Source organism: Pelecanus crispus, chromosome 1 (genome assembly GCF_030463565.1).
Source record: "Pelecanus crispus isolate bPelCri1 chromosome 1, bPelCri1.pri, whole genome shotgun sequence".
Taxonomy (NCBI): Eukaryota; Metazoa; Chordata; class Aves; order Pelecaniformes; family Pelecanidae; genus Pelecanus; species Pelecanus crispus.
In genome coordinates, this window is record NC_134643.1 from 208871686 (window position 1) to 208896212 (window position 24527).

Sequence of the window (24527 nt, forward strand, 5' to 3'; positions counted from 1 at the left end):
GCGGGGCCGGGGCTCGCCAAGGGGCAGGAACACCCGGGGCACCCCGGGGCAGGCAGCAGAGCTCCCGCCCCCCGGCCCAGGGCGAGCCGTGCCCCTCCCGGGGGCGGCCCCCGGCGGGCACAAAGCTCGGCTCGGCCGCCGCCGTCCCGCTGCCGCCGCTCCTCCCTGCCGCCGAGCGCCGCCCGCCGCCTCCGCAGGCCCGCCCTCCCGCCTTTCTCTCTGCCTCCCTCCCTCCACCCCGCCGGGCGCAGGGCCGGGGCAGCGCCGCGGCATGGAGGCGGCCGGGGCCGGGGCATCGCCGCCCGCCGCTGCTGCTGCGCCCGCTGCGCCCGGGGCCGAGACGCCGCCCGGGGCCGCCGCCCCTCCGCGCCGGCTGCTGGCGCTGCTCGGGGCCAAGCTCTGCACCTGGTGAGTCCCCGGCCGCGGCCGCCCCGGCCTCCACGTGGAGCCGGGCAGCGCCGGGCTCGCTGCCCGCCGGGGCCGTGCCCGGGCCGGGGTCGCCCTCCGCGGGAGGAGCGGGGGCACAGCCTTCCTGTGCGCGGCGCGGTCGGCGTGCGGCGGCTCCTCTGTGCCGCCGCGGGGAGCGGCGCCGTGCCCGGCCCGGAGCCGGGCCGTGGGGCTGAGCGGAGCCTTGCGGCTCCGGGCGAGCCCTTAAGGCCGTCGCCCCGGAGGGGGGCGGGCAGCAGCCCCGGGGGCTTCGGCCTCTGCCGGCGGAGGGCTGCGTGAGCGGGGCGGCCGGGGCCACGGGGGGGGGCTCAGCCAAGCTGCAGCCTGCGACTGCTGTTGTGTCAGGGTGGGAAGAGTCGCTTCAGCTACGAAAAGCGTGGAATTAGCGAGTGATGTGATTTTGTTAAGCTAAGAGTGTAATCTCACATATGCACACAGGCGCTTGATTTTTTTTTTTAGTAATTGTGGCTTAAGATTTTTCTCGTTTCCTATTTTTCTGTGCTTTTATCTGTTTCCTATTTTTCTGTGCTTTTATCTGTTTCCTATTTTTCTGTGCTTTTTCATCTATTTCCTATTTTTCTGTGCTTTCATCTGTTCAGTACTCTCATCAACATTGTTGCGAAGAACAGGCGGTGGGGTGGGGCAGAGATGATAACAAAATAGCTGAGCTGAGGTGTGGAGTCCAGAAAGAGCAATACCCCCTTTCCCTCCTTCCTTGAATCAGCTTAGGGGAGTGACCCGTTCAAGTATACCACTTACTTAAAATGTGAGCGCTGGTTAGGTGTGGAAAACTTGGGGAAAAAACCTGCCGAGCTGCGCAAGGCATCGCATGCGCCCCAGAGCTGGTGCTTGCCAAGTGCTGCCTTTGGCAAGAGCAGACCTACCCCCTCTCATTTCCAGCCTGCAGCAGGACCATTCGCTTACAGCTTCAGTTTCCATCTGGGAAAACCAGTCCCTGTTTAAAAGGCTTTTTTTTTTGCGGCTCTAGCTTTGGTTTCTAATAGCTATTGCATCGGACATCCCCGGCTGACAAACGGGAGGTGCTGGCTCTCCTGCCGCCCTCGCGCTCGTAAGCTTGACTCTCGCGACTGGGCTGCGTGGAGGTGTGTGCTGGCCAAGCAGAGTCTGATTCCAGAGGGCAAAGCCTGCCTTTCTCTCTTGGTTATAAGGTTTTTTTCCTCTTTTCATTCCTCCTGCCTGTCAAGAATGTCCAAAAAGACAAGATAGGAACCTGTTGAACTGTTAAGTAACCTGACCTGTGCTGGTAGTTTTGGCAAAATGTTGCCAGAGGGCTACACTAAGGGAGTCTATTGATGGTACTTGGAAGAAAATAAAGAGTTCTCGCTGACTTTTGCAAAGTCTTGTCCAAAATACTGAATTCATTCCCCCCCTGCTTTTTTTTTTTTTTCTTTCCCCAGATGGCTGGAGGCTCAGCCACTTCAGTTTTCTTAGAGGCCTTTCTGAGTCATAGGAAGGTTTAATACTTGTACGTAATAAGCTAGATTTTTTTTTTTTTTCTTGAGTAAAACCAGTAGAAAGTATGCTTTCTGGTTCTTGAAACAAAACAAGTTTTTCTTTTCTGTTTCTTACCTTTTACAAATTAAACTGACCTCGGTTTCAAAGCAGAACATTGAAACGCTAACTTTTGAAAATGTTAGTTCTTAATATTTTTTTTGCGTCCTGAGCTATCTGCTGATCATGTTGGAATACTTTGGTCTGAACCTGCATTTTCCTTTAACAACTCGCATGAAAATGTTAATTTATTCAAATGAAATGGTCTCTCCCTCCCCTTCAGGTAGGGTTCCTTAGTTAAAGCTGAAATGCAAGTAGACTGTCTGTATGAAGAGTGTTGCCAGGCTTTGCCTGTTAGTGTTTAACTGGTGGCATAAATAAATTTATATTTTTAAAAGCTGTATTTATTGTCATGAAAAAAACACATTAAAATTATAGGATTTATTAAACTAATAGCCAATAAAATTGTTAACTGTGGGCTTGTTAGACTTTCTTTCACTTCCTCAGATATAGACTCTGATTGTATTCTAATATCTTGGGGTATTTTTCTTCTGCATTTCACATGGTGCCAAAGAAAGTCAGCCTGACTTTCTCTTGGTGTCAAGAGCTGTACATTGTTCAGCATTAGCTTTAGACCAATTTGTGGCAAACTTTGATGTTCTGAAAAAATCCCTAAATGGCTCCTAGTTTTGCTCATAGCTATAGATATAGCTGGCTAAGATGTGGTGGCTGAAGGGAGAGGAGGAGTAATTACTTAGTAGCCAACTATCAAGCAGTAAAAAACAACAACAACAACAACAAAACCCCCAAACTATAAAACCAAAAGACCATTTCAGAGCACTTACTTTGCGTCATCTGAGAGTCCAAAGTGATTTAGTCCTTACCAACGCATTAAAAAAAGCAGAGAGGATCAAGTTCTTGCATGGAAAAGTTAATAATTAATATATGTAAAAAAATGATGATAAATTATTAATAAGAAAATCACTGTCATCGATACTCATGTCAATACTGGAATGAATGGAAACTCATGTCCTCGAAGCATTTTTCTTAGAAGAAATTGTCTTGCAAAATGAAACCAATAGGGTTTAAAGTTTACTCTCAAGTTTTACAGAGGGTAGACCATTTTTTTTTTTTTAATTTACTGTGGGAACTTAGTGGGCACTGAAATAATAAGGCTCTTGAGCCCACATTTAACAAGGGTCATCTTGCTCTGTTCAAAGCACCTTGAGTGCAGCGCTTTGCACCAGGAACAGGGCGTCACCTTTGCAATTTGAAGAAATTTGTTTTGACACCTTGGCAAATGTGGGGAAACTTGGTGCTTCCTGCTGAGGCTTGTGCCTGGTGTTGGGGGGGGTCAGGGCAAGAGGCTGTTATTCTACAGGCAGCCAAGAAAGTTGCCAGAAACGTAGTGTTTTGGGATTCACAGAGGACATTTTTGAGGGCAGCCTTCCACCAGTGTCTCTATTTGGCTCTTTTGATCTTAACATTTTGAGCCTCTTCAGTAGAGGGAAGAAGAAAAATCCCTGAATTAAAATAGAGAAAAGCAAAGAAGGGAATGGGGCAGGATGAAGACCGACTGCTTGCCTTGTCAGATGCCTTAGGTACTGTAGAAGTAAATGCTGTAGGACTGCTTAGATATACATTAACTAAATAGCAATGATTGCTGGTGCAGAAACCACTAAGCAAACAGTTCTGTAGATTCTGGACCTGCATCTCTTCCCATATGCAAAACGCACGGAGATAATTCCCTGGTACTTTAAACTGGAGAAACTTAATTATTAGAAAAGCTGACAATCAGCTTAGTGGAGTTATTCCACTGAAAGAGGGCAACCAGGTCTTTCTTGTATTTAATAAATGATGGTTGAAGCTGATCAATGGTTAGCAAATTTGAACGGCAGCAGACTTTCCCCCTTTTACCCTCTCGCTGGAACATGGTCACCATCCAGTTTGCCGGTGCATGCAGCGTCCAGGCGTGTGCTATGGAGAGGGTGCTGTAGTTCAGGAGAAGCAATGCTACTCCTTGCGTATCGTATCCTGCGGGAAAATGTTTAAAACCTTGCCCTACAGAAGTCCTTGTTAAACAAGCCACGTGCTTGTGGAGTAGCCTTGCCTGTGCTTCTGCCCGTCTCTGTGGCCCCACCTAGGAGATGGGTGAAGGGGAGTTTGCATCCAGGAGAGCAGGGCTTCTACCAGCCATGGCAGCTTTAACCTCTCCTGGTAACGTATAGAGGAACGCAATTCATTTTGTGGACTATGCAGGCTTCACAGCTTTGCTCCAGTAAAATTGCAGCCGTTTTGCCCAGTCACATATGTATTTTTTACAAGCCTGAACCACATTTTTTCATGTGGTGTTCACCGCATTATTTCTTCCTTGAAATTTCAATGGGTCTTCTGTCATATCACCTCCAGCAAAGGAGCCAGAGTTCACAGGGCTGGCAAAGGGTGAGCTGGAACCATCATCCCTGCCTGCTTGAGAGAAGAGGGAGTCTCATCCTGGAAATTTTAGCTAACCTATGTTACATTCTTCTTAATGGTGCCTGATTAAATGATTTCTTTAGATGAATGTAAAATGACATTTCTGCATCAGTCAGAATAATTAGCCAGAATGTGTTACAATCATTGCTGATTTGTCCACCAAATAGTGCAATCGGATCTTTGACCAGAATAAAAAGAAATTCAGTATAACAGAAGTGAGGTAGCTTCAAAAGTTTGTTGTTTTTTTTTTTTATTGCATACAAATACATATATGTACATACGTGTATGTATTTTACAGCACTGTTTACAGTTAATGCTGTGCTACAAAGTTGCCATGATAAATTTCTAGCTGAAACATGTTCTCTGTTGCTTACTTCAGCATTCAAAATGCTAGAAATGAGAATGTTCATTCTTTCATGCACCAGAAAGTTATTCACACAAGGCTGGATAGGACCCTACAAGATTGTCACGATATATAAATACTTATTATGTGGATGTGCACCATTGCCAGGATGGGCAAGGCAAGCGGTAGCAAAATGTGGGGCTCAAATCTCTTGGAAGTGCAGCGTGGCTGGACTTTGCAGAGATTTGCTGTCTCATCAAAATGGACTTGGAGAGAAAAATGTGCCTAGCAGCCTTTTTTAAAGTCAAAAGAGCTTTGGTGTCAAGCTGAACTGAAAATGAGATTCATGCAGCTGAATTAGAATCCATGCAAAGAAGAAGTCTCCCTTCCAAAAGGAGGGATTGACTGTGTGACTGTAGTTGGCTTCAGCACTCCTGAACACACCCTTCTCATTGCCTGACAGCTGGATTGCCCAGTGTAGCTGAGTATTTACTATTCTAAAGCCGCCCACCTTGGGAAAACAACCGGTGTTACTGGCACGTGGGTGCCCTGCCAAAAATCATCGGGAAGAGAAGTGGGCACAGGGTAGGTGCAGAATCCTAATAGGATGCTTTCTTCTCTTGCTTGATTACTTTGAGTAGGAACAAATGAATCAGTTGTGCAGACAGTTAAATTCTCATCAGTAGTCTTCAGAGTGAACAAATTAGATGTGAACTTTGCAGGCCTGTGCAGAGAGCACAGCACAACACCGAGCCCTCTCTCTGTGTATTGTGAGTATGTAGGGAGAGACTGGGGTGGTACAGATCTGCATAGCTCCACTGGCTGGAAAAAATGCAAGCCAAAGGATACACAAAAATCTGTGCATACCCCTGTTTGTCTAGGAACATCTACAACAGTTCACTTTTATATTAGGTGAAGAATTGCTAGTAAAAGAGCATGAGCTTCCCCCCGCCTCCCCTAGCTGTGGGTTGGACTTAGAAGGAACTGTAAACACTAACATGATCTTTGGCCAATACATGTTCTTACCTCCATCCTCATTTATAGCAGGACGTGATGGAATATAGCAGAAAAAATACAGGAAAAAAAACCCAGGAAAAAAAATAGCAGAAAAAATTTTAATTATTACAATTCTTATTGTAAGAGAGAATTTTTTTACAGTGAGAACAATCAATCACTGGAACAACCTCCCCAGGGATGTTGTGGAGTCCCGATTGCTAGAGTTTTTCAAGATGTCATTTGACAGAGTGCTAGATAATCTCATCTAGGCTCCCTTTCTCATGAAAGGTTGGACCAGATGATCTTTTGAGGTCCTTCCGAGCTGGGCTGTTCTATGATTCTATCGTTAATGCTTTTGTATTTCCTTAGCACTGCTCAGCTTAGGGTCTCTGCTGACTTTCAAAGACTCGGGTCTTGGAAGAGCCTGAAGGCAGTCGTGCCTTACCTCCATGTTGCAGATTTCTATTGGTGAAAGTCAGAGCAGGATTCAGTGGAGGACGAAGGATTTAACTCAGGCCATGTGTATCAAAATTTCTCTTGATGAGAATAGATCCTACCATTCATTTGAACCTGCCCAGGTGAGCTGCTTGAAGATCCTTGCAAATTATTGCAGTCTCCATCACTGGTGATTTGAAGTGGCCTCACTCATGGCTGTCATGAGGTTAGGCTAGATCTTCTGTGTAGACAAATCCCTGCTTATCGGTAAATCAGATAGGGAGTAGAAAAAGAATAAAGTGTCAGTCTGAAAAATGGCATTTTCCCTGTACAACTAGCAAATTTTTTTAAAAAAATGTTTAATTCTAAGCTTAACTGTGTTGTCTTTTATATTCACAGGCATATTTTGAAAACGATAATTCTGGGCCAGATGCTCTCCTTGTTTATCTGTGGGACTGCTGTTACAAGCCAGTACCTAGCAGAAAAATACCAAGTGAATACTCCAATGTTTCAAAGTTTTATCAACTATTCTTTGCTTCTTCTAGTTTATACAACAATGCTGGCATTTAGGACTGGTATGTGAAACATGGGATGGGAGATTCTGGTTCATCATTTTTTTTCTCTTCTAAATTTTCCTTTCAGATTTTGAAACTAAAGAACTTACTCAACACTCATTCTAGTTTTTTGAAGTTCCTGCTGAAATTCCTGCCTTGTAATAACAGAAGGAAATGAATTTCACAGGTTAAATGTGCATTTAATTTGATTTAATTTCATATCTGTTTAAAATTATGTTCTCTTTGGTTTCAAGTCCTATGTTACATTAGAGAAGATAGGCTTTGTTGTAACAAGCTTCTTTACCAGAGGCTATTTAACATTCCTCTTATTAATTTACTCTTTAAACAACTCTAGTCTTGTGTGTTTTTTTCCCCGTGTGGAAGAATTTCTGTGTTTTTCACCATTTTCATTGTCTCTTCCCAGGCTGCATCTTGCTGTTATTGTATCTTGCTTAAGCAGGGGCAACCAAAATTGAATATCTTAGTATTAGTTATGCTTCTAAAAAGCAAGATTCCTGTGCAACATTTGGTTGGAAAGAAACACATAATTTATTGCTGCTTTCTTTTAAACAGGCGGTGACAGTCTTTGGCAAATTTTGAAACAGCGGTGGTGGAAGTATATTTTTTTGGGACTGGCTGATGTTGAAGCCAATTACATGATTGTAAAAGCCTACCAATACACGACCCTCACAAGTGTGCAGGTAAGGACCAGTCTGTCTTCTTGAACTGTTGCTTTTATTACAGTTCTGGACCGGTGTCTGAAATGAGATTCATAGGACAGACATGGAAGCTATTTAAGCCTGAAAAAAGCTTCCCCAAATCTATTTTCTCTCTGCAATACAGAGAAGAGCATCCTGCATCATGAATAACATTTCCAGGAAGCAGAGAAAATTGGCTGGTATTACCCAGTGCCAGCTCTTGAGTTGAACTCTAATTATTTTGATAGAAAGCACTTCTAAGAGTTTGCTGACAGCCACTCCGTTTTTTTTTCCTGACACAAAATAAAGATTTAGGACCAGATAACACTCACTCAGCGCTGGCTCTTGCTGATGAGAGCGAGGTGGATCTCTTGTCTAGTCCTAGAAGCTGTGGGAGGTGTTGTGAGATGTAACCCCACATGTGAGGACATGCTGATAGTTAGCTGGTGTTGCTGACCACGCAGTGAAGGGACCACATCGCTTTTGGATGTGGCACTTCATGCTCCTTTTTGGAAGAGATGGAAGGGAGGTCAGCGTGCCAGGCTCCTGAAGTGTCAGTAAACATCCTCTGCCATGCCAGTGCTTGGTGCTGCGGCGTTGCGCTAGGATAAATTTTGTGTTCTGAAATAGGTCTACGAGCAGGAGGGCTGAAGCTGGGGTTTCTTTGTTACCTTATACAGACATAAGCTGCTGGAAGAGTTCCTGCTTCCAACTGCACGCTCCTGAGCTTGCACAGCCAAATTCCTTGAGCAAACTGGTTCAGGACACTGACCAAAGTCAGCGTAAACCCTGTCTTTTGCTGGACTGTCGGTGAGCTGTGCCAGGCCCAGGTTAGCTCCCTGTGGGGCTCCACAGCTGCTGCTGGAACGAGGGAGGGGATGGCGCAGAAGCAAGGAGGCTTCTGCCCGGGGCTGTGCCAACCTATGCCTGCTCTTACCGATGGTGGATCTGTGGCTGGGCTCATGGCCCTGCTTACCTGAATAAAAAAATAATGTACCATACAGAATTAATTAGCTGTTGGTTGGAAAGGAGTGTTTAGGTGTCAGTGTTTTACAGAGTCGAAGTAACAAAGGTTAATATTTAAAAGAATTACCTGTAAAGCAATAAACTCCTGCGGTCTGGGTTCCCTTTAGAGAACTCCAGTAACTTTTCCTTGCACTATTTAAAGACCAGTAACATGTGCCTGATAGATTGTTATTGTCACGTTTCCAGTTCATGCTTATGATTCATTAGGCCTTTAATTTCCTTATAAATAATGCCTAAGAAATCAAAGTTTTGAGTGACATGTTTCAGTCTGAAGATCAAGTTAAGCTGATAATCGAGATGCTGATCATATACTTTACAGCTGAAAATGCCACAGGACTGTGATCAAAGTTCTCAGAAGTAGTAAAGCTATTCCCATGTTTTCTTTCATAGAAATTAAGAAAGAACAGATACAGCAGGTTGTCCTGTCTGGTTGTCAGACTTGAACATTTGCTGAACCTTCTTCCTGAGTGATAACATTCAGACTGATGCTTCTTTCAGTGTCAGATCAGTAACTGTGAATTTGTTGTAACTGCCTGTTGCAGTAACGTTTCTTGCACGTTCTCTGAAGTCACCAGTTTCTCACCACTGTCAGAAATGAGATACAGGACAAAAAAAGCCTGTGATTTGCTCCAGTACAAGGCATTTGCTGTCTGTCAGTAGCAAGCAGTTCTGCAGCTATGTCAGAACCTGTGGTTCATTGCACCCAGCCTGATGGCCTGTCTGCAGTACTGGCTGTGAGTGGATGCCCAGGGAGCATAGGAGCAACGCAGGAATATATGGCACCTTCCGGAATACAGGGTAATCACTGTTAAAATGCTGGCTGGCTGGAGCTTGAGCTCAGCCCTATGAAACTTATCTTCAAAGATAAGTTTTCTCAGCTCACCAGGGAACTTCCATGTATTTTCTCACACACAAACACACAAAAGCAAAACAGATTTTTCCTTTAGTGATCAAATACCAGCATTGCATGGAAGGGGTTGGGAGATTTTTAAGGAGATAACATTGGGATGGCTCTCATTTCTCCATAAATAAAGAAAAAGACTTTGGTCCACAGCTTAACTCCTTCTGTTTGCCTGTGGCTGAGGCAATGCCAGGGAGACTTCTTGCTGCCGGTGTTGTTCTGTCTTGTGGCAGAACTTGACTGTGCTGCTGTTTGACCACATATTTCATGGCAAAAACCAAGCAGCATAGCTGTGGTTTCAGGTTGTTAACACGTTATTGGGCACAATTAGCATTTGCTCCAAGGATGATTCGAGTGGAGGCATTTTGTAGGCAGCTATTGACAGAATATCAGCGGGTGAAGAGCGTTAACCTCAACAGGAGAAAATGCAGGATGAGCCCCTGGGGCTCAGCTGGAGGCTGCCCTAAGGGAGCCTTGCGGGGAAGCAAGCAGGATGAGCTGTTGAGCTTTCTTGCTCACAGAGCTGTCTGGAGCTGGCAATTACCAGCAAACAATGACCTCCAACAGTCTATGATAATTTATTAACCATGTATTAAAACATCTTTTAATAATTTACTCACCCTGCCTTTAAAACCTCCTATAAACAGTGTGGCCAAAGCCTGGCTTGAGTCAAAACATTTGTAAATCAAATCACCAGGTTATCTGTTTTTTCCCTTGTAAAAGATACAGGCTAGAATTGAATAAGATGAGAGTTTACTGAGGCTCTACTGGCACTAGTAATCACTACCACAGTGCTGCTGTAAATGTCATAAAACCCAAATAAATCTTTTAAATGGTTCCATTGACACAATTCATTGTGATATTACATCTGCTTTGCACCTCTTTGATCTTGATCATAAAGGAGAGCATTTTCCACCAAAGGACTCTGTAATGTAGTAGATGAAGGGAAGGCAAGATCCAGGAGTTGGAAATCCGATTTCTTCTGTCAGTAATTGAGGGTAATTATCCCCTGGAACAGATTACCAGGGCGTGTTCTTCATCATTTGGTGCCTGTGTGTCCTGGCTGCAAGTCCTGTAACCAGGATGCTGTAGCTCTACAGTATGTTATTGGTCTGGATGCAGCAATGCCCCATCTGGCATTACTGAAAGAGCTTGTGGCTCATTATCTGCTACTCCCTTACATCCTAATTATGATTTTTCTTAAAAAAAAAGCAGTTTTGTTCCACTCTTTCTATTTGGGTTGAAAAAATGCTTGGAGTTTGGAAAGCTACATGGTAATATCTCAATGGGGAAGCAAAAGCTTACATGTTAATATAAGAGATGTCTGCTACTAGGAGAGTAAAAATTTTGCTTTTTAATTTTTGTAAATTTCTTAGTTTCCATGATTGCAACTTCACACCAGAGAGATCAAATACATTTCCAGATTGACAGAGTTCAGACCAAAGGTGGAAAAACAGAGTTATGAGAGTTCAATTGTATGTTTTGCAGAAACAGATAAATGACACTTGTTTGATACTAGTCAAAACAGTCAAATTTGGAGGAAATATTGTAAAGGTTTTTTTGAGCCTAGACAAAAGGTGAGGTAGAGAAAAAGGCCTGTGACTAGATAGAAACTCACAGCATGTTACTTTTTTGTATTGAAATACATGGTATCACACATTAGGGCTTGTGTGGCTCTAATGTCTCCTAATACAGCCTAGGCAAGTGCTTTTGCACAGAATTCTCAAACTGGACAAGCTGGAGGCAATCCAAGGAACGAAGACAAGTAGGTGGAAGGATTAGAACTTAATCTGTAATAACTCCCCTTAATGCTGTGCTCTTAAGACTTTAATATGTGTTGTTATGAACAAGTAAAACCAAACTTACCATGAAAGTCTTACGAGTTTAGTTAAAACCCTTGGGGACGATGGCTGAACTAACGGAAGCCAGCACAGCAGAAGACTGCGGTAGTGCACTCAGGCAGGCAGAAGTTGGCAATGAACGCTATGAACTAAGGGCTCTTGTCTTGATTGTAATGATTATGCTCCAGTCCTATTGACCTGTACCTAATACTTCAATAGTGACTTAAAGAGGCCAGGTTTTAGGGGCTGACATTTAAGAGTAATTTCTGAGCAGACTTTGTAAGGCTGACTATATGTTCCACTGTAGGCTGTTCCCTTACATAATTTCATGGCACTCTACTGAGGCAGGTCAGAATATACACCTCCCCCCCTCCCCACCAAAAAATTCAGAAACAAAGCCTATTTTGTTGAATTAAATACTAAACCAATTATGATTAGCTCAATGTTTTTGGTATTATTTGGTTATTCTAGAACATCATGCCCATCTTATGCTGCAGTGTATTTTTCTGTATTAAGTACACAGCTAACTCTTGATATTTTCTGTAATGAAGGAGAATGGGTAGAAGATGGGTGGGTCTAACAGCAAGGCAAAGATACATAGGATTTTAGGAACACACAGAGAGGGGATAATGAAGAAAGGAAACAGAAGTCGGTGTCACTGCTTGTCATGGAGTGCAGACATCCTTGAACCTTAGCTATTAAGGCTGCTTGGGGCAGTGTCTGCAAACACACCCGAAGTACTTCGAAACTCCAGCTGCCTTGTGTGTCTCTGCTGCTGGGGCATGGGTGAATTTGAGTGGGTGACCTGCTTCTGAGTAATTGGGAGTTGGCTCTAACAGTCATGAAAATGCACTGGTGGCTTGTACATGCTTTTGTGGGAAGCTGGAAGATCGGGAAGGTGACTTTAGGAAGGTTGTTCTTCCCTTCCTGTCTTCCTTCTACCAATTCTGCACATGGCTCCCAGCACATGTACCAATATTTTTTCTTCAGTAGGATCCGATTGAGGGGGAAAAAAATCAGACCCAAAACTGCAGGGTCAGGTTCTTGCCCTATTCACTCCAATGTAAAATCAGATCACTTTTATCCTTTAATAGTTCCAGATTTTTACTTTGTGTATGTGGAACCCTAAATTCTAATTACAGATTTGAGGAGGAGTGAAAAGACGAGCTAGACAAAACCTGCTAGGTAGAAAAGGAAATGTTGGTGAACTGCCTCCTTGTATTGGTGTCATGGGGAGCAATGCAGTTCCAGAGCGACATCCTAGCATTAATTTGTGAAGCTGCAAAGATTGATTGGATCCATCATTTGAAGAGTTTCTAGATCAGTGCCTTCCTACCAGGAGGGAGTGGACCCCTCACCCCAGCTCCTCTTTCATTTGCAAAATGCTTTTCATGGTAAAATGTGGGTCTGACCCCTCTTTTAAATGAATCCACTGTGGTTCCTTTGCCACTTTCATTAACATCTGATAGTGACAGAAAGATCGATCCTGTACATTTGCTTTCAGGACAGTGCAATCCAGATTTGGGGTAGGTTTCTAATTCAAACCATTTCTCTGTACACACAGCTGCTGGACTGTTTCGGGATTCCTGTGCTGATGGCTTTGTCGTGGTTCATTCTCCGTGCAAGATACAGGCTGATTCATTTTCTTGCTGTTGCCATCTGTTTGCTGGGTGTAGGAACAATGGTGGGTGCAGACATTTTGGCAGGGAGGCAGGACAGCGAAGGTAAGGAGTCCTTTATTGCGGGGGGAAAGAGCGGAGAGACGGTTCCCATGGTGGGCTAACTTGTAAAAGAGAAAGAGCAGCAAATGCAGGGGGAGTGGATATAGTTTTATTTTAAAAGAGGAGGAGACATGCTGCTATTTGTATTTCTTGTCCAAGAAGATAGTGGCTGAGGAGGCGCTGATGTTATAGGGAGCTGTGGAATTTGTTTGCTTGTAGGTTTGGATTATTTCTTCCACCTTAGAAGAGAACCGCTTGTGTTAAGCTTAAATTTTGCTGCTGTTCATCAGACCCGATGAAAGGCCTCATTCTTGAAAGCTTATTCACTTTTACTAACCATGTGAGATGGTCTAATAAAAGATGCTGCCTCTCCCTGCAAACCTTGTCTGGCTTGCACTGTATCAGCCTGCTAGCAGCCAGACTTCTGATTTGCAGTTTTCTATGAGCACAGATAGCAAATCAAAATAAGAGCAGGCTGACTTCTCTGAGTTATCTTTGGCAGACCCAACAGAAATGGTCCACATATCCCCAAGGCCCACGGGCCACAGCCTGGAAAGCAGGGGCTTAGGATGGGAGAGGAAGAGGAGACATGGGCAGGATGGCAGGATTCCTGGGATCTCCGGGAGGGAGGCTGGGCTCCGGGGACCCAGGAATCCAGCTGGGCGCAGATGAGGGCAGGTCTTGCCTTGTCTACGACAGATGCGTAAATCAACCCAGATCGTAGCGATCTTATTTTGGATAAGAATTTTGAATTTCCAGAGCCAGAGGGTATGAGGCAAGGGAGAGAGGAATGAGGCATTGCCTTCACCAGGCAGCACAGAGATAAGCCTGTTTGGCGTTACTTTGGGGCCTCACTGTAGATGAGACATGAAGACAAACTGAGGTTTAGCTTTAATGCTACGTGGTACAAGTATCTCAGTCCTGAGGGAGAAAAATCTTCTTTCCCTGCAACTTTAAGACAGTTGTGTTTTATTTGCTGACCTGGGTATCCTTACTACTGCTTACCCTCATATTTCAGACATATTTTCTTAGTGATTGCCAAGTGGCTCAGGGAAGGAAATTTAAAATCAATTCAAGGATTTAAACAACAGCGATCCTCTTGCTATTTAGCTGATGCATAACAGCATTTACTTGATGAGTGATTGTATCACAGGGAGTCCCATTTGCACAGTATAAATCAATCGCAGCAGGACACATGATACCACCCATCTGCAGTGCCCACTTAAGACCTGTCATAAACCTGAAGCTGAGTCTACGTCCCGCTGAAGTCAATAGACTGATTTTGGCAAGACTTGAGTCATGGTCTTACTGCAGAAGTGGGAGCAATATTCAGAAAGGCAGAGAGCATCTCTAACTGGGAATTTTCTCAAGTACCTACAGTGCCTAAGGTCAGCAGAAGCAGAATTGGACCAGGCTATACAGCAGTGGTTTGGGCAGGATGAGATTGCAGTGCTGGGTTTAGCTCATTCCAGACTGTGCAGGGTGAGGGGAGCAGGTAGCAGAGTCCATGCTCAGACACCAAGCCACTCATCTGCACACACAGGAGATGTTTCCTTTCCCCTTACCCTGGAAGGTGCTAGGAAGGTAAAGATGTTAGAGATAACTTTGCTTGTCTTTTTAAGGAAAGTTAACAGTGTTTGCAGCATTACCCTTATTGTGGATTAATATTTCTGTACAGGTAGTGACGTGGTGATTGGAGATGTCTTAGTGCTTCTTGGTGCTTCTTTGTATGCCATTTCTAATGTGAGTGAGGAATACATTGTGAAAAATCTGAGCAGAGTGGAGTTTCTAGGAATGGTGGGCTTGTTTGGGACTATTATCAGCGGTCTACAGCTGTAAGGATCTAATATTTATTTTAAAACTAATTAAGAATATTCTACTAGATGATTGCTTGTCTACCATGAAATGATGATGTTGTTATTAAATTAATTCTTTGTTATGTCTGCATTTGGCCTATATGGGAGTCCTTCCACTTGAATTTTATTTTTGTTGCTGATCAGCATCCGGTTTATATCCTTTTTATTTGCACTACTCTTATTACAGCAATTCTAAAGCTGAAATCCTGCAATTGAACACGTATGATACTTGGCTGTATTTCTGATTTTGTTGATCTTCATGAGGAGACTCAATATGCTGAGAACTGTTCGCAGGAATGTGTTTCTTAATGGATTTTCTATGTGGAAAAGTTTAGGAGATAATTGTTAGCAGGAGGTCTTCCATGTTAAACTTCAGTTTAAAATGAAGCCATGTATACTCTTACAAATAACCACGTTAGAGTAACGGACCACATTCACTTAAGTCTATCTAATGAATTTTATATTCCTCATTTCTCATCATTATAGTTAATAATTTCCTCATATGGTATATCAAATAAAACTGAATCTCTGAAGGATGAAAAAGCCTGCGAAGAAGGCATAAGAATTAAATAAAAATGCACTTTAATTTTCAAGTCTTTTTTCATGCTTATTAGATGTTGGAGTTAGTATCATTCAATAAAAGTTCAAACAAAAAATTAAGGGATTATAAATCAAAATGTTTCTTATATTTTGGTAATTAAATTCTCTATTTGAATATTATTTTTCTTTTTTTCTCTTTTTTACTGTATTATGTCTTCTCTCTAACTCTAGAGCCATTGTGGAACATAGGGAGATAATGAGAATTCAATGGAACTGGAAAATTGGTATGTGTATGACAAAATGATGTGCATTTTTTACAGAATACTGGAAAACGATAATGACTTCAAATGCTGGGGTTTTCATTTTCTTTCTCTGGATATTAAGCAGCATTCATAGTGTCACAAATTTGTTTTCTGCAAACTTTGCAGTTCAGCAAAGAGATAAGGTTTGCAGGATTGAACATTACAATCTTTGAGCTCAGGTTTTGCATTTTACATATAACACAAAATAATTTTTCAAAATAAATTGAAATAAGTAAAAATTAAACCTGTTTAATTACAGACATGTTTGGTGTTGGAACATCACAAGAACATTCTTCTGTTGTCCTTCCAGTATTTCATTTAGGAAAAATGGATTTTGTGACACATTTTGACCTCAACAGAACTATACGTTATTAAGAAATGTGGCTCTAAATTTCTTCAGTCATCTCTATGTTAACTAGGAAAGAACGAGAACTTTCTTGTATAGATACAGTAATTTTTGCAATACAGGGTAGTCTTGGAAAAGAAGTATTTCTGCCGTGTTTTTCTTAAATTTACATTCTTTTAGGAAACCTTATCCTAAAAGACAAAAATGCGTCTGAAGAATATCGGTGTTCTTTAAAATCATTATTCTGTGCCTTAGGAGTAAACTGTCATCTTGTTTTACAGCATTACTGTTCACAGTCTTTGCCCTGTGTATGTTTGGACTGTATAGCTTCATGCCAGTAGTGATTAAAATTACCAGCGCAACCTCAGTCAACCTGGGTATTCTGACTGCGGATCTCTACAGTCTGTTCTTTGGGCTTTTCCTCTTTTTCTATAAGGTAAGTACCTTCGTTCTCTCACTATAATTTTGGTTACGTTTTTACTCCAAAGTTATAAATAAAGTAAAATGTTCTTAAAAGCCCCTGAACAGTTGTTTGCACTTATACATTTCTACAGCTTGTATCGTTCATTGTTGGCAGATGTCAATCAGGAGGAGTCATACTTAGTTAATTATGTAGCATTGCACCATTAGGCAGATAGTGATTTTTCAAACACTTTCACACTTGATGAAATACGTTAGAGTTAATGTTAAGAGATAGTAAATAATTTCCCGAGGTGTTCACATGGTAGAGTTCTTGCCGTAAGCCCTGTGTGGAACTGTATGTTGGATTTGGTTTGTCTCTCAAAGTGTCCAAAGAGAGGGTTTGAATCTCCCTGTCCTGAAAGGCATTTGGTGTCTGAGAGAGGAGCGGTTTGGCTTGATTTCCAGACATTAATATTTTCTTTTAGAAACTTAATGTGTTCATTACCAACATCTTGGGATAAGAATCAAGCTCTCTCAGTGCTACTGCTAAGGAGAGACTAAAGGAACTGAAAAAAATGCAGATAAATATATTATTCTGTATGCTCTCCAAAAGGCAGTTACTTTTATTGCGCTCTAAAATATTTTTGGTAGTGTCTATTCAAGCTAAATGACAGTGCTAAAAAGATTTCATGCCACCCCACACTTTTTATCCAGAATAATTTGTGGGAACTAGGTCGTTACAGCAATTGGAGTAATTGAGTCAGTCACTCAGTGACTGGAAGGGCTTACTGAGATGCTTGTGAACTTTGCTTAAGAACTTAATTTGTATTATTCCATGTGGTTGCTTTCTCTTCAGCATTATGGAGAGCCAGAAACTTTTAGGTCAGATTTGTTTCTGAAAATGAAGGTCAATTTATTTTACAGTATAGAGGTCTGGTAATGGTAGGGTCCAACAGCAGGTAGATTTTCCTTTCTCAAGAGTCTCTTAGCTCAGCTTTCCTGCCTGTTTTGGGTTCCAAAATTTGCTCCAAGCTACAAAGCATCCATTAAAAATGAATGTAGGAAGTGAACCATACTTACATTCTAACAATTAAAAAAAAATCCTTTGTAAGTCACCTCCAAACATGTATTTTGGCACCCAGATGGCTTAACTCACAAAGTGATTATAAATTTATATTCATAATAGTAAAGAGGAAGGAGTAAGCAAGAGCTTTGGAAGGAATATCATAAACTTTTATTCTTCAGGATTTTTAGCTTATTTTGGGGAGAGGTTTTGCTGGGAGCAGATCATCCCATAATTACTAGCTGTGGGGTATTCTGGTAGCAAAAAGAAAAAATGAATTAGAGAAGACTTTGCCATTGTATTATGAGAGCATTTTGGATATTTATTAAAATAGGAACTTGCATCTGTGGCTAGAAACAATGAAGTAACCAAAAGGGGAGCTATAATAATGCTGCATCTTTAGTAATCAGAGGATCTGAGACAGCTTAGGAACTAAGAACTGAGGGAGCCTGGTTTTGACACAGCTTTTAACGTAATGCTTAGCAGTAGAAAATCTTATTGCCAAGTTAGCCATATAGTTTCTTTACCTATGGGGCAAAGAAACCAGGCAGGACATTTCCTGGATTCAAAAGCACCCTGGACACAGGAATCTACAAACAAAAATGTGAGGAATTGCTCTGTATTCCCCATTACCAGATGAGATTTCACAGCAAGCCACTGAAGGCTTGGCTGGGCTGCAGAGCGGGGCGAGCCATGGAGAGCTCCGAATTGCTGTGGTCTGAGCCTGCTCTGAAACAGAAGCAGCACAGACCTGCAGCGGCTACAGCAGAGACTGGGCCCAGGAATTTATGAGGTTTTGACTTGTGCACAGTGTTTTGCTAATGCACTCAGCTTTTCAGCCCCAACCATGTCTGTTTAAGGTGAAATGTGAATTTTGCATACCTGTTTTCATGAGCTCTTTTTTTTTTTTTTCTTTTACTCCATAATGAATCTTTGCTTTGCTTCTTCCTAATGAGCTCATTATGTAGATACCTGTAAATCCTTCAAGAGATATTAAAAAAGATCTCCAAATGCTTTTGCTGTATAAACTCCCGTGGAAGGGAGTCTACTGCAAATACAGACACTAGATGGAGTTACAGTCCTCCAGTAACATTTAAAGTAGTCTTTAGGCTTGACAGTGAGTATGGGGTTATAAGCTGCACAAGATATGACTGAAATCAGCATCTGAAACAATGAAGTCGCTGCAATATTTGAAATGAAAAAAAACCACAGGAAAAGACCACTGAGCCCTCTGCAAAAATGAAAGAAAGAAAAAAAAAAAAAAGAGTGTAGGCCTGTTGGAACGTTGTGGTTAAGGTTCACCTGTGTCAATAGCTGCAAACCCATAGGCAGGCCTTGAATCACAGATAAGCTGCAACAGCTTTGGCACCCTGACTTGGTGACTGTGTATCCACTCACGGAGGAATTAATTCCGAGCAGGATCAGAGACACGTACTGCCTTGTACGCACTGTGAGAGGGGGTCTGGCAGTTACTGTGACCGCCCAGTCTCACCAGCCAGCCACACGTCCTTGCATGCAAGCACATGTTCACTCATGGCCTTAGGTTGTGCTCTGGAGAAGTTGTGCAGGTGCCTGGATACAGACCCAAGCTCTGCCCGTTTGATGGGAATGGGCCAGTCATGGGTAGGGCCACAGACGCTGCTGCTGCCTCCATCAGGGCATCTTCAGAGCTTGGTGCATCCTCCTGTGCAGAGTGAACGCTTGAGTCCAAGCTCCTCCAGGCAGACAGCCAGCAAGGTGGGGAGAGGGCATGTATCACAAGGCCAATGTGTTCCAGTCAGCTTTTCCTTTTGCATGGTGCCATCCAAGGGTTTCTGAGCCAAGTGACTACCACCTAGGAATTGCAATGCCTTAATTGTAGATGCCTCAGTCTTTTTTGGATCAGAGTCCACCGTCCAGGTCCTACATTAATTTCACCCAGCTCTTCTGCTTGATAAAATAGAACATATTCTTCAAGCACATCTAAGGAGGTTAGGGAATATTTACAGTGGGATGTTGGATGTGCTGTGTCCTTCATCATACTGTTTAATCAGTGTGGTTTGGCAAAGGCAATATGGAGGACTTCAACAAATCTGCTGAAAAAGTGTTCCTGGCTGTGGATAACTTGAACTCTTTGTGTTATTGAATCTGGTGTTATGAAGTAAGCATTTATTTTTCTGTCAAGGTGGATGAATCTCAGCAATTGTTGGACTTTTCACTGGCAAGTGAACAATAGTGAATCAAATGCCTGATGTACCTCGGCAGTTCATACTCTTAGCTCACACCACTCCTAAGAGAGCACAAATGCCAATCTTGTAAAAGGAGCCCCAGTCTCCCTCTCTTCAATGACTTGCTGGGTGTAGAGAGCAAACCGGTTTTGGTCCAGTAATAACATTTGTCTAGCCCTGCAGATGGTTAAGAGAGCTGTAAAGAGAACCAGCTGCTCTGGTGACTTGCAGTAGGATGGGGAGATTCATCTCTTGCCAGGACCTGAAACACTTGGTTGTGCTGAAACAAAATTCTCTTAGGGGTACAGTGTTTCAGCATTCACGTACACAAACAACTATCCTTCAGTATCACCATATTTACAGCCATTTGTTCTCTCTGTTAAGATTCTTGTATGTAGACTTAAGGAAACTCCCTGTCCAACAGTGTTGAGGATGAGATGCAGAGAAAACCAGCCAGCACCTTGACTCTATCAGTGAATGGAGCTGTTGAATTTTGGTTTTCAGACCTGAATACAGATCGTGGTGATAATCCTCATTAACATATTTTTAAAAAGGAAGGGTAGCTTTCACATTCTTAAAACAAAGCAGCATTGATATGTTTTTACATCAGACAAGACTTAACGTGTTTCTTTCTTTGCCAGTTTTCAGGTCTTTATATCCTGTCCTTCGTTATCATCATGGTGGGCTTCATCTTGTATTGCTCCACTCCAACTCAGACGGCAGAACCCACTGCCTTGCCGCAGCCTGGCAGCAATGGCTTGGACAACGCTGCACTAAAGCTTGAGGAGAATGACAGTGAAATGCCAGCCGTAACCGTACAGTTCACAGGAGGAGAAACTGTGGTGGTCAGCACTGATTAAAGAAATGGCAGCATTTCAAAATGGAGCTTTTTTTTTTTTAACTGCCAAATTTCCCTCAAATATTAATCTGGAGAATTGCTCTACTGCCAAGGCATATGTCATGCTGTGCTGGTTTTAATGCACTGGATAGACTTTTAAGGCCAGATCCTCAATCAGTGAAACTGTATTGATTTACCCTTGCAGAAAATCCGGCCCTTAGAAGAAGACTGAGTAGTATTTATGTTGAGTCTCTGGAAGTGAGAGACTGTTATTTTTAAATGCTTAATTAACTTAACAGCAAATGCTTGGGGGAAAAACTAAGCCAAAGCTCTCAGGTCACTAACTGGAGCAAATATGTTTTATATTGCATTAGGGACTTACATCTGCAAGACGCTATCTGGGGGCTTCATGGTTCCCACACCTCGGTGCTGGATACCCTCAAACAGCATCTTGCAAAAAGCCACTCAGCTTCTCACAGGATCTAGTTCTGCAAGCTGTATTACATACATACAACTTCCATGTGCTGATGGACTTCATTCCTCTGCAGGAGGATTTGCTTCTTACATTCCACCCCAATGTTCATCTCTTTATATTGCTGCACTCCCTGTCGCAGCTGGGGCTGCTACAAGTATTTTATTTTGAATTTTGCTAGTAAGGGAAGTTTGAATGTGTGTTTTTATAATCCCTTCTTTTTCTCTCTGTGGCCCATTGTTTGGTGCATTCCCACTAGGTGGAGGAGACAAAGTCAGGCCCTTGCTCTGTTCAGTAAGAACTGAAGGATTTTTTTTCTGGATGAGACAGCAAAAGGTTTTGAACTGAAGTTCACTTCTCAGTGAATTTTTCCCTGAAATGGGACACATTTCTGCAGAACGGTTTGAATAAAATTGGCATTTCTTAAAAAAAATTGAAGCACCTTAGCCAATCCTCATTGCAACAATAATGACATAATCTCCAAAAGGTTAAGTGCTTTCAGTAGATTCGTTGGCAGTTTTCCTCCCCCTCTTCATATTAAATGATTAAAAAAAATGAGGCTGCAGTTTTAACATCAGTAAAACCATACTGGGATTTTATTTTATTTTATTCTTTTGTACAAGCCTTCATAGCTCAGGTGTATGAAGTAACAAAAAAAATAAAGTTTTCAGCAGCTGAAGAGTTGGCTCTTGGTTTATTCTTTTAAGCTAGAATTTCTTTATTGCTCAAAATTATATTAATTGATTTTACTGACCAAATGATTGTTTTAATGACTGAGCTTTGCTGTAAGAACTAAATATGACATTTTCTGAAGATACTGGTGATCAGATGACACAAACTGTTTTTGTGTACTTCTGGTGTAGTTTATTCAAGCAGAATAATTCAGCAAAAGTCTTACCTGATTTTATTTAGCGATAGCAAAACAAACATTCAGCAGATGCTACAGCAACGAACATTGCCTTTTCACTAAGTAGTGCATCTATAGACATCTATACATTTAAAGCTGAACAAGCAGCTGGAGACCAGGTGGGGTAAGGAAATCTGATGCCAGTAGATACCTAAGAGGCCATCTGGAGGAAGTTGTAGTTCTCCATAGCAAATTTTAGTTGTCTACAACCTGGAGCTAAGTCCCACCTACTGTTACCTGTGTGATTAGTTAACTACATGCAGTAATGAAGCAAACAACAAGCAAGCCTATAGTCTATAGGTGAATGTTCCAGAACTCTGCACCTATTGGCACATGGTGGGATTCAGCTCCTAAATGTAGCTAGATACTTATTTTGTGAAAAAAAGTTTCTGAGGTCCTGTCTGAAGTGCTTCTCTGTGGGGCATCATTCAGTTGCCTCGGTGTCAACTGAGGCACCCAGTGGAGTCTGTGGCATCTCTAGGGGCTGGCAGATAGGACCCGGCACCTAGAGGAGACCTGTGACCTGGAGCAGATTGTGGAGGCCAGATGAGATGCCCTATCATCTCTGAAATGGCACTGCAGCCTATGGCTGAGACACTCAACACTTCCCCCATGACCCATGGTGACTGTGAATTGCTGTGCAAAGAAAGCACAAGGCAGCAGCTGGAGTTACAATAGAGGTGTGATGGGAAGTGTGGTCAATCAAAGGCTGGAGTCAGTGGGTGAAAGGATTACCTTGGCAAATGGAAAAAGTAAAGCTAATTTAGCTCTTAAGTTCACAGCATCCCTTCTGATAGTTCCCATCAAGAGAAAAGCAAGGGGAGGTTTTTCTTTTGTGACAAAGCAAGGAATAAAAGCCCACCTGCTTGCTAATGTAGCAGCTCCACCAGAGGATGATGCTTGGCTGGTGTCCCGTAGTGCTGGCATGAACAGGAGGGGACGAGGCAACTTCCCCAGGGACAATCCAGGAGATTTTCCATTAGCACCAAGTAGCACAAGCTCTCACAGCACATTTGGGGTGACCAGGTGGGGTCAGGTGTCTGCAGCCGTGTGGATCTGGAGCAACCTGTACCTGGATAAGGGAAGAGGTGACAGCCCGAAAGGCATTTGGAAGTGGCAGAACAAATGCCAAAGGCAGGGACCCAAGTCAGTGAGCAACTGAAAGAAACAGCTCCCATGTAGTTAGCGATAGGACGAGAGGAAATGGGCTTAAGCTGCACCAGGGGAGGTTTAGGTTGGAAATTAGGAGAAATTTCTTTACGGAAAGGGTGGTCAAGCATTGGAACAGGCTGCCCAGAGAGGTGGTGGAGTCACCATCCCTGGAAGTGTTTAGTCTAGTCTACCCTTGATTGGCTTAGAGTAGACTTGGTAGTGTAGGTTAATGGTTGGACTGGATGATCTTAAAGGTCTTTTCCAACCTAAACGATTCTATGATTCTAAGAGGCCAACCCGTGGCTTCTACCCCCTTTACAGGCAAGGGTGGACCACACACTGAGGCTGTTTTGAGGAGAAACTGCTGATGGGAGCAGGAAGGTTTGGGGAAATCCTGTTCATTGATGAAGAAGGTGCCGAGTCCTATTCTGAAAATGGTGGATGCTTTGCTTCCCACCAGGGCCCCTCCAGCTGCCACGCTCCCTCGGCAGGTCCCGCTGTGGGGCCGCGCCTCCCCTGCCTCTGCCTGCTCTGCCCTGGACCTGAGCAGCGCTCCGCAATTCTGGAGCAGAGCCTGGCCCTGCCCCGCGCACAGGAAGGATGCTAGGGGTGCTTCTCCAGCTCTCTTCAGAGAGAGCTTGCCTAACCCCGGAACATTTTTTAGTGAGATTGCCATGTGAGAGGTGGAAATCACATTTGCCTGTTTGGGATGTTTTTGACCCAACTTGCTGGTCTTTTTCTCATTGCCGTGTTCTGGTGGGGTGGCTTCACTCATTTCAAATGAGCGATGTATTAAATGGTAGAGCACGTATTGGAAAACATCAGGACAACTTACGAGCTTTTCTGCACCAAAAAATAAAAGCGCACCTGGTTCAAATGTTAATCTACAATACTGCTTTGATTGGGCAATAATCTTGCTAAATTAGATAACCACTAGCTGTTGAGTATTTGTCTGGGGCAGAAAATGCTACGGCTGTTCAGATGTGAGGAATGGCAGTTATCCCACCTTATGAATCTGAATTAAAGTAAGGATTAGATCTTGATTACATGTTAAGAAACAGTGTATGCTTGACAATGTCTTCTGAGAATTTGTAGATATATTTAGGGGTTGTATTTTTGAGGGATTGTGAAAGGAAATGGATCACCCCTCAGATCTCTTTGCTGTAGGTGATTATTGCACAAACACTTCACTAGAAGTTTTGTGCTTCTTAAACCCATCAGCTGCGTTTGAAGACAATAAACTTTCCATTGCAGCAGAATCAAGGGGGGAACACCTACATTTGATTATTGAAGTCTGGATGCCACTATACTTGTAGTGCAACCACAAAAATGTTTTCATTAGGTGATTATTCCACACTTTCACTATGACAGGACAAAGATCATGCTTGTAGCAGTGTAGTATGTTACATTTCTAAACACGGTGTTATATCCGGGTTTGTATTCATTTTAATTTTAATTTGGATACTCAGTCCCCTCCCATGTAGAATGCTGCC

General features: G+C 42.9%; 1 protein-coding gene across 1 annotated transcript; it reads left to right on the plus strand.

The window, feature by feature from the left end:
- Window positions 1-271: 271 nt before the first annotated feature.
- SLC35F2 (solute carrier family 35 member F2) lies at window positions 272-20525 on the plus strand. Its single transcript, XM_075724230.1, has 8 exons — window positions 272-408; window positions 6608-6783; window positions 7336-7463; window positions 12793-12952; window positions 14628-14784; window positions 15577-15629; window positions 16275-16429; window positions 20307-20525. The coding sequence occupies exons 1-8, from the start codon at window positions 272-274 to the stop codon at window positions 20523-20525; spliced, it is 1185 nt and encodes a 394-aa protein (XP_075580345.1).
- Window positions 20526-24527: the final 4002 nt, after the last annotated feature.

Bases quoted from the DNA above. Each gene is read 5' to 3' on its own strand.
- SLC35F2 (XM_075724230.1), top strand. From the start codon at position 272: ATGGAGGCGGCCGGGGCCGGGGCATCGCCGCCCGCCGCTGCTGCTGCG. The intron at 12,953-14,627 runs GTAAGGAGTCCT...ATTTCTGTACAG, and splicing joins AGGGAGGCAGGACAGCGAAG to GTAGTGACGTGGTGATTGGA. The intron at 14,785-15,576 runs GTAAGGATCTAA...CTCTAACTCTAG, and splicing joins ATTATCAGCGGTCTACAGCT to AGCCATTGTGGAACATAGGG.